Source organism: Myotis yumanensis, unplaced genomic scaffold (genome assembly GCF_028538775.1).
Source record: "Myotis yumanensis isolate MYYU_CA2020_CCGP unplaced genomic scaffold, mMyoYum1.0.hap1 SCAF_3, whole genome shotgun sequence".
NCBI classification, from domain to species: domain Eukaryota; kingdom Metazoa; phylum Chordata; class Mammalia; order Chiroptera; family Vespertilionidae; genus Myotis; species Myotis yumanensis.
The window spans coordinates 137,686,514-137,698,792 of record NW_027223754.1 but is presented as its reverse complement, the minus strand read 5'-3'; the positions used below and the strand labels follow the sequence as shown (position 1 = coordinate 137,698,792).

The following is a 12,279-nucleotide window of genomic DNA, read 5'->3' as shown; positions in this document are numbered from 1 at the left end:
TGGCACTCTGGAACTCCAATTACATACATTTGAAGTCATTCCTTAAAGCTTTATTAAACTTTTCCACTTTTTTTCTTTGTTATTCAGATTGGAGTTTTATTCATGTACTAGAGGCCCAGTGCATGAAATTCATGCACGGGGGGGTGTGTCCCTCAGCCCAGCCTGCACCCTTTCCAATCTGGGACCCCTCTCACAATCCAGGACTGTTGGCTCCCAACTGCTCGTCTGTCTGCCTGCCTGATTGCCCCTAACTGCTTCTGCCTGCCAGTCTGATCACCCCTAACAACTCCCCTGCCAGCCTAACTGCTCCCCTGCTGACCTGATTGCCCCTAACTGCCCTCCCCTGCTGGCCCAATTGCCCCTAAGTGCCCTCCCCTGCAGGCTTGGTTCCCCCCAACTGCCCTCCCCTGCAGATCTGGTCACCCCCAACTGCTCTCCCCTGCAGGCCTGATCGCCCCCAGCTGCCCTCCCCTACAGTCCTGATCTCCCAAAACTGCCCTCCCCTGCAGGCCTGATCACACACAACTGCCCTCCCCTACAAGCCTGATCGCCCACAACTGCCCTCCCTGCAGGCCTGATCGCCCACAACTGCCCTCCCCTGCAGGCCATCTTGTGGCTTCTATCTTTGACCACATGGGGGCAGCCATCTTGTGTGTTGGAGTGATGGTCAATTTGCATATTACTTCTTTATTAGATAGGATTATCAAGTTCATTGACTCCGTATTCTACCATTTTAAAATCTGGTGTTAAACTCAATGAATATTTCATTTAGTATATTGTACTTTTAAATTCTAGAATTTTCATCGAGTTCTGTTTCATTATTTTCATTTTCTGTGCTGAAATTGCCCATTTGCTTTTCAATTATAACTGTTTTCCATTGTCAAATAAAGTATTTATAATAGCTTTTTAAAATTCATTTTATTCTAATTCCTTATCCTGTAATCTTTTCATATTGAACACTTTTTCTTCTTGCCTATAAGTCACATTTCTCTGTTACTAGTAACGTTTCTATCTGTCTAGTAAATTTTAAACTCATATTGAATATTATTGGTGATGCTTCTCAAAAACTCTGGATTTTGTTATCTTCTTTTTGGAGAGCGTGGCTTTTATTCTGAAATATCATTAAATTACGTCTTCTTTTTCTCCTCCCTCTCTCTCATTCTGAATCCCTGAGAAATCCAAATTCTTTTTTCTTTCTTATAGAACATTCCCCAAACATTAGGTCCAGGACCTTTTGAGTATTTTAACTTATTAAGGTTTTTAGTTAGTTATTTTGTTTGTACAGCCACAGTCCTTAAAAAAGAGGAATGATTTCAAGTAGGATTTGATTGCAGTCAGCATTGGTGACCCTTTCTTCTTGAATTTTTGCATGAAATCATTGCATCTGTGCATTTATTTATTAATTTTTCACTTATTTATTTATTTTTTAAACAAATATTTCTTAAATATCAATGTGTGCCAGATATTATTGGCATTTTTTATTATCTTCTTTTCCTATTTTACTTCAATATTAACTACTGAGTTCATCATCTGATGTTCTGATACTATAAATCCTCCTTTTAAATGTTCTTTCGCTCTCATGATTTCAAAGCTTATATATACATATTTATCTTAAATTATTTTTTTCCTCACCTCTTATGTTAACTTAAGCTTCTCCTCCTAAGACATCTCTATTTATCCATGCTAACAAGATATGAAGTACATTTTACTTACTCATTTCTATCCTCAAGTGAAACCCTACAAACCAGTATGTCTTTCTCTTTTCATCATCAATATTAATGGCTCAATTTAGTCTCCAGATGTTAATGCAATGGTCTTAATAGAAAATGAACTCTACTATGTAATTGCTCCCCTAAGAACAGCTTCATATGAACTATTTTAAATCAAAGTTGTCATTTTTTATAGTCTCATGAGATAATTTGCTATATACCGTTGTCAAACTAATTACTCTGTAAAACAGATCAACTCATCAACTCATTTTACCTCCAAATAGAATATGTATAACCCATTTTCCTTGTAGTATTCTCAGTAAAAGATTTTCCCACCAGAAATTTTACTGAGATACTGTATAAATAAGTTCTGTGTTCACTAATACTTAGTTTAAAATTAATATTATTGCCTTGGTCAATGTAGCTTGGTGGGGCATCATCCTGTGCACCAAAGAGTTGCCAGTTCGGGTCCCAGTCAGGGTGCATGCCCAGATTGTGGGCTCAATCCCAGGTAAGTGGCATGCAGGAAGCAGCTGATCAATGTTTCGCTATCACATTGATGTTTCTCTCTCCCCTGCCGTCCTCTTTCTCTAAAAATCAATAAAAAATCTTTTAAAAAACCAATATTATTATAGCTTTTGTTCAAAGAATTTTGAGTCCCTAATTGTCTGTGTATACACATATTGGGACAGGCCTGTTAACTTCTTTTCTAGGAAACCGCAGTCCTCCTTATAATAGACACTTTCTCAATTGCCTTTAATGTAAATTGAATATGTTAATATGGTTTAATTTGTCATACTAATAAGTGTGCCAATCCATATTCTCAGCTTTGTAGTATCACCTAAAATCATGTTTATGTAGCATATTTTGGGAAATACTATTCCAGCTACTCCAAAATCTTTCTCTGGACTAAGCCAGAGTACCTGAGAGAAGTGTACCTGAATTAAATAGAACTTCTGAAGAAATAGTTTAACAAAAATTATGTGATAATTATTATGCCAACCCACACTAAGAAATGTTATAAGAAAGAGCTAAGTTAAACATTATTTACCATAAGGATGTTGTTGAAGACATTGTTCAGTAAATTACAAGATACCCTATTTATGTGATTTGGGGAGGATAAATATATATTTGATCTCAGTACCAGAGAATGTTGCATATTTCTTGACTATTTAATTTTTTATTGCCACAGAAATCTATAATGTTGGTTTTTAAATATTATTTGTTGGAACACTCAGAGCTAAACCATAACTTACTTCTAGAATGTATATGGCATATCTATTTTACCTATTGACTGAATTCTCGGGTTCATTCCATTTTTTGTACTCCTATTTCCTCTTTGTTTCTTATAAATAGCTATATGGTGGCTCAGTCTTTCCTTTAAGTTTGTACTTTACCAATTAAATCATCATCTAAACTAATTTTTCAAACTTTCAGTGCCTTTCAATAATACCATCCTTGATGGCCCCGCCTTGTTTTTACTTCCTTAGACTTTCTTTTCTCCAGTCTATGACAAACATTTTGTTTCCCCTTACATATCTCTTGTCATATTCAATCTATGTAAACATCTTTTCTCTCACATCTCTACTAATCCTCAATTGTTCTTTCAAATTATAGCTACTATATTTTCTCCTTTGATTGAGCCTTTCCTCTTGGCATCACCTTCTTGAACTGGGTCCTATTAGCTAAATTACTTTTAACATATGTATAAAAAGGATCTGATACACTAAGACAACTTGCCCAGACCACTCAATATGAATGTCCAATAAATGCTGATAATAAAATTTAAGTTAATGCAAAATTTATATGTAGTATGCTGAAATTTTCTTTGCACTCAACCTTGTAGAAATTTATATTTTTACATTTATCCATACTATGTTAGTGTTAGTAAACTGTGCTTTATTTGTGTATGCTCAAATTATGTACTTGTTCCTTGTGTTTCTAAAAGAGTTGTAAATTATTTAAAATTATTAGAGACAAAAATATTCTTAATAAGCTAAGAAAGATTATATTGATACTTTTATAAGTTTTATAAATATAAATGTCCAGACACCTGTTTTACTTAAAAGAGAGTACATCTGTTCAGGAAGATAAAAATATAAAGTCATAAATAAAGAATTAAGGAAACTTGGTCTTCCATGTTAGTATACTTAACCAGTTCAGCAAGAAGTCAATAAAGCTACCATCAAAATTCTATCTAAAGGTTGACAACTTCTAATAGTGGATATTTAGAAGTTTAGAGAATAATTACTTTTTACACACATTTTCATACTCTAAGTTGCATCTATTAAGTAGTCACTAAAACTGACATGCATTTAAACCTGTAACAAATTGTATTTATATAGATCTACAGACTTTTATTTCAATCATGATGAAAGAATTTCACCGATAAGAATAATTTATGAATAAAAATATAATTTACGGAATACCTTGGCAGTGAATGTTGATCGCTTCATCACAGTTCAGTCATGTTTAGAAAATCTAAGCAAGCTGCGTGATTACTCCAGGAAGCATGGAATGATGTGTTCAAATTAGTACCATCTGTGGATAGAAAAAGTTTGAGATTTTTAGTCATTCTTAAAGAATGGAAATCTGATTCTCCATGCTAAAATGAGTGTAATCCTTTTTGTATCTGTAATTCAATAGGGCAGTCGCTTTGAAATAGTCTAGTTCAATACACAGTTCATCAAAAGAGAAGATACTGGATATAAATGAGGGTTACTGCTGGTCATTTATGAGTGCCTCTAAGGTAGCCTTGTTACAAAGAATTGTGTGCGAGTTATACTATATATTTGGCCTCAGAATAGATTTCATTTCTTATCATTCTTTTAAGTACATTTGATTGGAAAATGTGGACAAAATTTCTTACTACATGAAACCAAAGGGCTATTTCAGTGAAGCATACTTTAATCACACAGTCAACACTTACTGAGTGTCAATGTGTCAGACACTGGGGCTCTGTTCAAGGCCTATCGCTGTACCTGTCACATGGAAGGTAACTGCAATTGTTACTCTTTCGTAGCCAGATTAAAAAACAGTTCTGGCATAGACCTTGTTTCTTTGTCAAGTTAAAATACTATTCTATTTAGACCTTGACTTCTTTATAACACTTTTTTGGAAAATGCTAGAGTCTATGGATCAATATTAACCTGCTGAAAATATTTTTACTGTGCAAGAAAGTATAAAGTCCTTTTTTAAAAAAAAAAATCTGAACATTTAATGGTGAGCTCCTCATAGAACCATGGGCATCTAGTCCTCCCTCCTGTTGAAATGGGGAAAGGGTAGACCTCTTCTTTAGTTTATTGGATAGCTAATGCACCCCTCTTCCTTACCACTGTTATTTGCCTAGTAAATGCTAGGCACTGGAAATTGAAACATAGAATGGGTGCTTGGTGGTGTCTAGACCATACTCCCTGGCTCTCATGGGGAAAGAGCAGAGTCTATGGTTTTAATGCAAATGAAGAGTCCATCTAAAACTTCTCAATTATCCCACTGCACTTAGGATAAAACTAAAACTCTTGAATCTAGTCTAGAAGGCTCAACATTTTCTGATTTTTGGCCTAGTTCTCCAACTTTCTATCTTCCTTGTGGACCAACAGCCTTTATAAAATGTTTCCACAGTGCCACACCGTCTTCTTCCTCAGAGTCTTAACACACCCTGCTGTTTTTCACCTGGGAAGCTTCATCCGATCTATCAGGTCTCTGGTCAAATAATAATTCATCAGAAAATTCTTTTCTGACTATCTGTCTAAATCAAGTCCCTATTATACCCTCTTATTCATTTGTTCATACATGTAAAAATATTTATTAAATGCCTTCTTTGTTCCAAGCATTAATCTAGACCAGAGGTTCTCAACCTGTGGGTCGCGACACCTTTGGCAGTCGGACGACCCTTTCACAGGGGTTGCCTAAGACCATCCTGCATATCAGATATTTACATTACGATTCATAACAGTAGCAACATTACAGTTATGAAGTAGCAACGAAAATAATTTTATGGTTGGGTCACAACATGAGGAACTGTATTTAAAGGGCCAGAAGGTTGAGAACCACTGTCCTTCAGGGACAAAATCTAATAGGTAGATGGGCATTTGTGTGTGTTTATACATTTGTGTGTGGGTGTGTGTGCGTGTGTGTACATATAGTTGCTCAATATTTTTTATAGAAATTAATGTGGAAGAAAAACCTTTTTAGGTCTTTGGTATAAATGGAGTGAAGAGGAGATGAAAATAGGATTAGGCCTATTGGAGGTGGGTTTTCAGGGTAGATCTAGGATTATAGGAAAATAGATATCCATTCAAAATAATGAAGGGTGGACAAATTAATAGAACAATCTGGGAATAAATTTTAAAATAAAGCCCTTCAAGATTTTGAGTTTTCCTTGGCTCTCTATATTTAAGCAAAGGCTAGATAAGTAGAGACTGGTAATTTTGTGGAGGGAAGTTGAATTGGTTTTCTATTGTATGTCGCAAATTATCACAAAATTGGTAACTTAAAACGACATGGATTTGTTCACACACAGTTCCGTCAAGTCAGGTATCTGGGCATGCTGTGCCAGCATTCTCTACTCAGGGTCTCACAGCTGAAACCAAGTTGTCAGTCAGCTGTACTCTCAGGTAGAGCTCAGGCCCTCTTTTAAGCTCATGTGGTTGTGGCAGAATTCAGTTCCTTAAAGCTGTTAGACTGAGATCACTATTTTCTGGCTGGCTCTTAGCCAAAGGCTGCTCTCAGTGACTAGAGATGGCCTCAACTCTTTATTAAGTGGTCCCCTCCTTCTACAAAGCCAGCAGTGGAGAAATTTTTGTGCATTCAATATATCTTTTGCTTAATATATCTTACTTTCTCTTTCATAACTAGCCAAAGAAAACTCTGTGCTTTTATAGGACTCATGTTATAAAATCAGGCCCACTGGATAATCTCTCCCTATTTTAAAGTAAACTTATTTGAATTCTTAATTACAACAGCAAGATTTCATCACATCAGCACCTATATCAGTGTTTGGTAGAAACACTGGAAGAAGCTATGTGTATAGTGGCCAATAATCTTAGGGGACATCTGCCTACATAAGGGTGAGACATAAAAAGACAAGTTGACCAAGATCATCTCTAAACTTCTTTCAAATTCTGATTCTCTGATCTTCTAATTCATTTGCCTGTTCTATGGATTCAACCACCAAAATAGACCTAAAACTTTACTTTCTCCATGTTGCTACCTATTGTTTCTTCTTTCTGAACAAATCAAATGGTCTATGAATTTGTTCCTTTTCGTTTTGTGCAATTGCCCAGCTGGACTTGATAAAATGGACTTCTTAACATCTTATTCTGACAACTTGGTGGTTTCCCATTGCCTGACAAGCTATCGGCAAGTCCCACAGAAACAGTATGTGAACAGGTCATTGTGCAGTCTTTCTATTTATAATTGCCAATATGAGTTATAAACTATGGTCGCAGTTAGCTTAGATTGCATTACTCCTTAGAATCTCTACCTTTACAATCAATGAAATCCCATATCATATGCTATCTTTTCTCTTAAAACTTATCCAGAATCCCCAAGCCAGTCAAGTTTCTCTTCTTTGTGTTAAAATATCTTGAAAATATGTCTTTTCTTCAAGTAGTTGAGTTCAAACATTTCAACTCAAGTCTAGACCTCTCTTCAGAACTCCAGACTCCTAATTATTGATTTTACAATAGACTCCTAATTATTCTCTTTCTTTTCACCCTTGTATCCCTTAGTCTATTCACAACACAGTAGCTTGAGTGATTCCATGAAAACATATGTTAGAGCCTATTACTTCTCTATTCAGATTAAAGTAATTGTAACTTACAACATTATACCAGTACATAATTTGGCTTTCAGTGTTTTTTCTTAGACCTTAACTCCTAGTAGACACACTAGCCTCTATGTTATTTTTCAAATATACCAAGCATGGTTCCACCTTAGGGTCCTTAATAATGCATTTTCTTCTGCTGGGATGATCTTCCCCCAAATTTTCACTTTTACTTTCCCCACTTTTATCAGAAACATCATGTTTTCTAATCAGTGAGGCCTTCTCTAACTACTCAATTAAAATTTCAATATCCCTGTAATTCTTTCTCCTTTTTTGCTTCCTTATTTTCCTCCACAACACAAATCATCATCCATAGTACTATATCTAATACTTACTTATACTTTTATTGTATACTAGAGGCCCAGTGCATGAAATTGTGCACGGGTAGGGTCCCTAGGCCTGGCCAGGGATCAGGGCTATTTGGGCCTTCCTTCCCCAGCTGCCAGCTGTCAGCTATTGGCCAGGGCCTTCTTTCATTCTGAACCGCCCCCCTGGTGGTCAGCGCACATCATAGCGAGCGATTGAACTCCTGGTCTCCTGGTCCAACTCCAGATGGGACACTTTGCATATTAGCCTTTTATATATATAGATAAACCTCCTTAATGTAAATTACACAAGGATAGGGAATTTTGTTTGTTTTCTTCATTGCATTCCCTGCAACTACAATATTGCTTGAAACAATTGGGTACTCATTTGTATTAAATGTTGAATTCATATGATATGTTTAGGAGTGAGTGAGCTTTCTATTTATTAATTATCTTATTTTTAAGTTTGCATATAGTTTTTATGAATTATACCATTTCCATACAAGTCATTGTTATCATTCTTTCTATCTCAGCCTTCTGAGCAAAAGCCCTTGCATATAGGCATCTCTGAAGGAAGTATCCATACCACTTAGTATATTGTTCTTTCATATTTTTAACCATAACATGCTTATATTTTTTTCCAATAAATGGCTATTTCTTTTAAAAAAAGACATAAACCTTATGTATCTTTAATCCCTACATAGGCTCCAAACCTGGCACATGGTATGCATATAGCAAACCAATAGTAAATATGAAATCTAATAAGTGAGTTCAAGTAGGAGCATGTATTATACGTGATATAAAGATGTCTTGGTCTGACTATTAATATCAGTGTGCTGGATGATATTCTAGAAAGGGTTTTGTTAATTATAAATATGTGCAAGATAAAATAAAAATTAACTAAATATTAATCTATTTAATAATCTTTATTTTAAATTATTTTATAATCAACATTTACTATATATAAGATGCCCTTGTGTCTGTCTAGACAAGTGGTTCTCAACCTTCCTAATGCTGCGACCCTTTAATACAGTTCCTCATGTTGTGGTGACCCCAAACAATAAAATTATTTTCATTGCTACTTCATAACTGTAATTTTGCTACTGTTATGAGTCATAATGTAAATATCTGATATGCAGTATATATTTTCATTGTTACAAATTGAACATAATTAAAGCATAGTGATTAATCACAAAAACAATATGTAATTATACATGTGTTTTCCCATGGTCTTAGGCGACCCCTGTGAAAAGGTTGAGAACCGCTGGTCTAGACATTTAAATATAGAATGTTTTTCTTAGGAACTGAACATTAAACATTCAGACCATACCTAGGGAAAGACATAGGACTATATGAACATGCAAGTTTTTTTGTACCAGTGCTTGTATATGAAGCAAAAGTTTATATTGTAAATGAATTGGGGAGCAAAACTAGGAATAAAAATAATCGCAATTATTTTGTCTTCTACCTCTTTGAACCTGTGGTCTCTGTAGCACCAGCTTAATATTAATCTCAGGGCAATTGTAATAAGAAATGTCACTAGTTACATTATAAGTAGTATTTTTAAATCCAATCTTTTACTTCTGTTTACAAAATGTTTGGTAATTCCAATGACTTTGTATTTTTCTCTTTCATTTTTAGTTCCCAGTGTTCCCACAAATATTGCTTTTTCTGATGTTCAGTCAACTAGTGCAACATTGACATGGATGAGACCTGACACTATCTTTGGTTACTTCCAAAATTACAAGATTACCACTCAACTTCAGGCTCAAAATTGCAGAGAATGGGAATCTGAAGAATGTATTGAATATCAAAAAATTCAATACCTCTATGAAGCTGACCTAACTGAAGAGACAGTATATGGCTTAAAGAAATTTAGATGGTACAGATTTCAAGTGGCTGCCAGCACCAATGCCGGCTATGGCAATGCTTCAAGTTGGATATCTGCACAAACCCTGCCTGGCCGTAAGTTTTGTCCTGTATATGTACATATATTTTTGCATTCAAGAAAAAGTTCTTTAATTGATTTTCCATAGGAAGTACTCAAAGTATAGGTAAAGATTGTTCTTACAACTTAAATTTTATATTTTAAAACTAACTGCCTTACTTGCTGTGACATCATTAATGTTAAGCAAATAAATTTCTATTATTATCTTCTGAACATTGTCTACATAGAATTGTGATGGTTTTCATGCAATATATATATGTCCCCCCAAAATGTATACACACTTTGAATGATTATAAAGTCAGTGTTTATTAACATACAGTTCATTTTCAAACTGATGACCATTCTTGTCCAGGCACTGCTGACAATACAAAGCAATGAAATCACAAACATAAATAATAATTTAATTTGGTATTTTTGTGCCCTCAATTTGTCAACTGTTGCTTGTTTTGTACCATAAACTTTATCTTTTATGTATCCCCATAAAAAAATCTAGTGGCACTTTAGGACAAATTTTCTTAGATCAAAGCTTAATCAGGCTTCACCCATTATTTCAAATCAGTTAAAGCTGAAAAGGAGTGACAATTAAGTGAGTTATCAATTGTTAAGGTATGGATTCATTTTTGGGAACAACCTATATATACAGGAATAAGAGTATATATTATATACATATATATGTATCTATGCATATGTTATATATCATTATATATCACACATACTGTTTTCTGTTGTAGTTTATATCTATGTGTTGATTTCTACTTAATTAAATTGTGTAAAAATCACTGAACATAAAAATTACTGAGTTAGTACACAAACTAACTCATGTAATAACACATTTACTTTTTTAAATTAAATCTTTATTGTTCAGATTATTACAGTTGTTCCTCTTCCCCCCACCCCATAGCTCCCCTCCACCCAGTCCCCACCCCACCCTTTGCCCCTACACCCCCCCACTGTCCTCATCCATAGGTGTACAATTTTTGTCCAGTCTCTTCCCACACCCCCTACACCCCTTTCCCCCTGAGAATTGTCAGTCCACTTCCTTTCTATGCCCCTGATTCTATTACATTCACCAGTTTATTCTGTTCATCAGATTTTTATTCACTTGATTTTTAGATTCACTTGTTGATAGATGTGTATTTGTTGTTCATAATTTGTATCTTTACCTTTTTCTTCTTCTTCCTCTTCTTAAAGGATACCTTTCAGCATTTCATATAATATTGGTTTGGTGGTGATGAACTCCTTTAGTTTTTACTTATCTGTAAAGCTCTTTACCCGACCTTCAATTTTTAATGATAGCTTTGCTGGGTAAAGTAATCTTGGTTGTAGGTTCTTGGTATTAATCACTTTGAATATTTCTTGCCACTCCCTTCTGGCCTGCATAGTTTCTGTTGAGAAATCAGTTGACAGTCGTATGGGTACTCCCTTGTAGGTAACTGACTGTTTTCTCTTGCTGCTTTTAAGATTCTCTCTTTGTCTTTGCTCTTGGCATTTTAATGATGATGTGTCTTGGTGTGGTCCTCTTTGGATTCCTTTTGTTTGGGGTTCTCTGCACTTCCTAGACTTGTAAGTCTATTTCTTTCACCAGGTAAGGGAAGTTTTCTGTCATGATTTCTTCAAATAGGTTTTCAATATCTTGCTCTCTCTCTTCTTCTGGCACCCCTATAATTCGGATGTTGGTTCGCTTGAAATTGTCCCAGAGGCTCCTTACACTATCTTCATATTTTTGGATTCTTTTTTCTTTTTGTTTTTCCGGTTGGGTGTTTTTTGCTTCTTCGTATTTCAAATCTGTGACTTGATTCTTGTGATCCTCTAGTCTACTGTTGGATCTCTGTATAATATTCTTTATTTCAGTCAGTGTATGCTTAATTTCTATTTGGTCCTTTTTCATATCCTCGAGGGTCTCACTAGATTTATGGAGGGTCTCACTAAATTTATCGGCGGTTTCTAGAAAATTCTTGAAAAACCTTATAAGTCTGGTTTTGAACTCTATATCCAGTAGTTTGCTTTCCTCCATTTCTGTCATTTGTGACCTGTTTGTTTTCTCCACATTTTGGCTGCTTCCCTGTGTTGATAGGGTGGCTTTCTGTGCTAGGTGTCCTATAGGGCTTAGTAGCTCAGCGTCCCCAATTACCTGAGGTGGACACTCTTGGTGCACCCCTTTGTGGGCTTTGTGCACAGTCTTGTTGTAGTTAAGCCTTGATTGTAGTTGGTATCACTGTGAGGAATTGACCTCCAGGCCAATTGGCTGTGAGAATCAGCTGTGTCTGCTGTGGGAGAACTTCTGGTCTGGAGACACCCTTATGGGGCAAGACTTGCTTCAGTGGGGCTTTGGTGCTCACTGATTCTGCCCCTGAGTGTGTCCCTTATGGATCTGAGGTGTTGTAATCTGGATTGTCCCACTCTAACCACTGGGTACACTGGCTCTTGGATCTCTAAGGAGGTGCTAATTTAGCCTCTGCCTGAGGCTATCCAGCAGGAGTTATGGAGAGA

At 35.6% G+C, this 12,279-nt stretch overlaps 1 protein-coding gene across 1 annotated transcript in view; it reads left to right on the top strand.

Moving 5' to 3' along the window:
• Positions 1-12,279, top strand: part of PTPRQ (protein tyrosine phosphatase receptor type Q) — a 213,317-nt gene that overhangs the window by 109,160 nt on the left and 91,878 nt on the right. Inside the window, exon 24 of the mRNA XM_070409661.1 lies at positions 9,483-9,806. Within this exon, the coding sequence (XP_070265762.1) occupies positions 9,483-9,806 (324 nt within the window). The remainder of the gene's footprint in view (positions 1-9,482; positions 9,807-12,279) is intronic.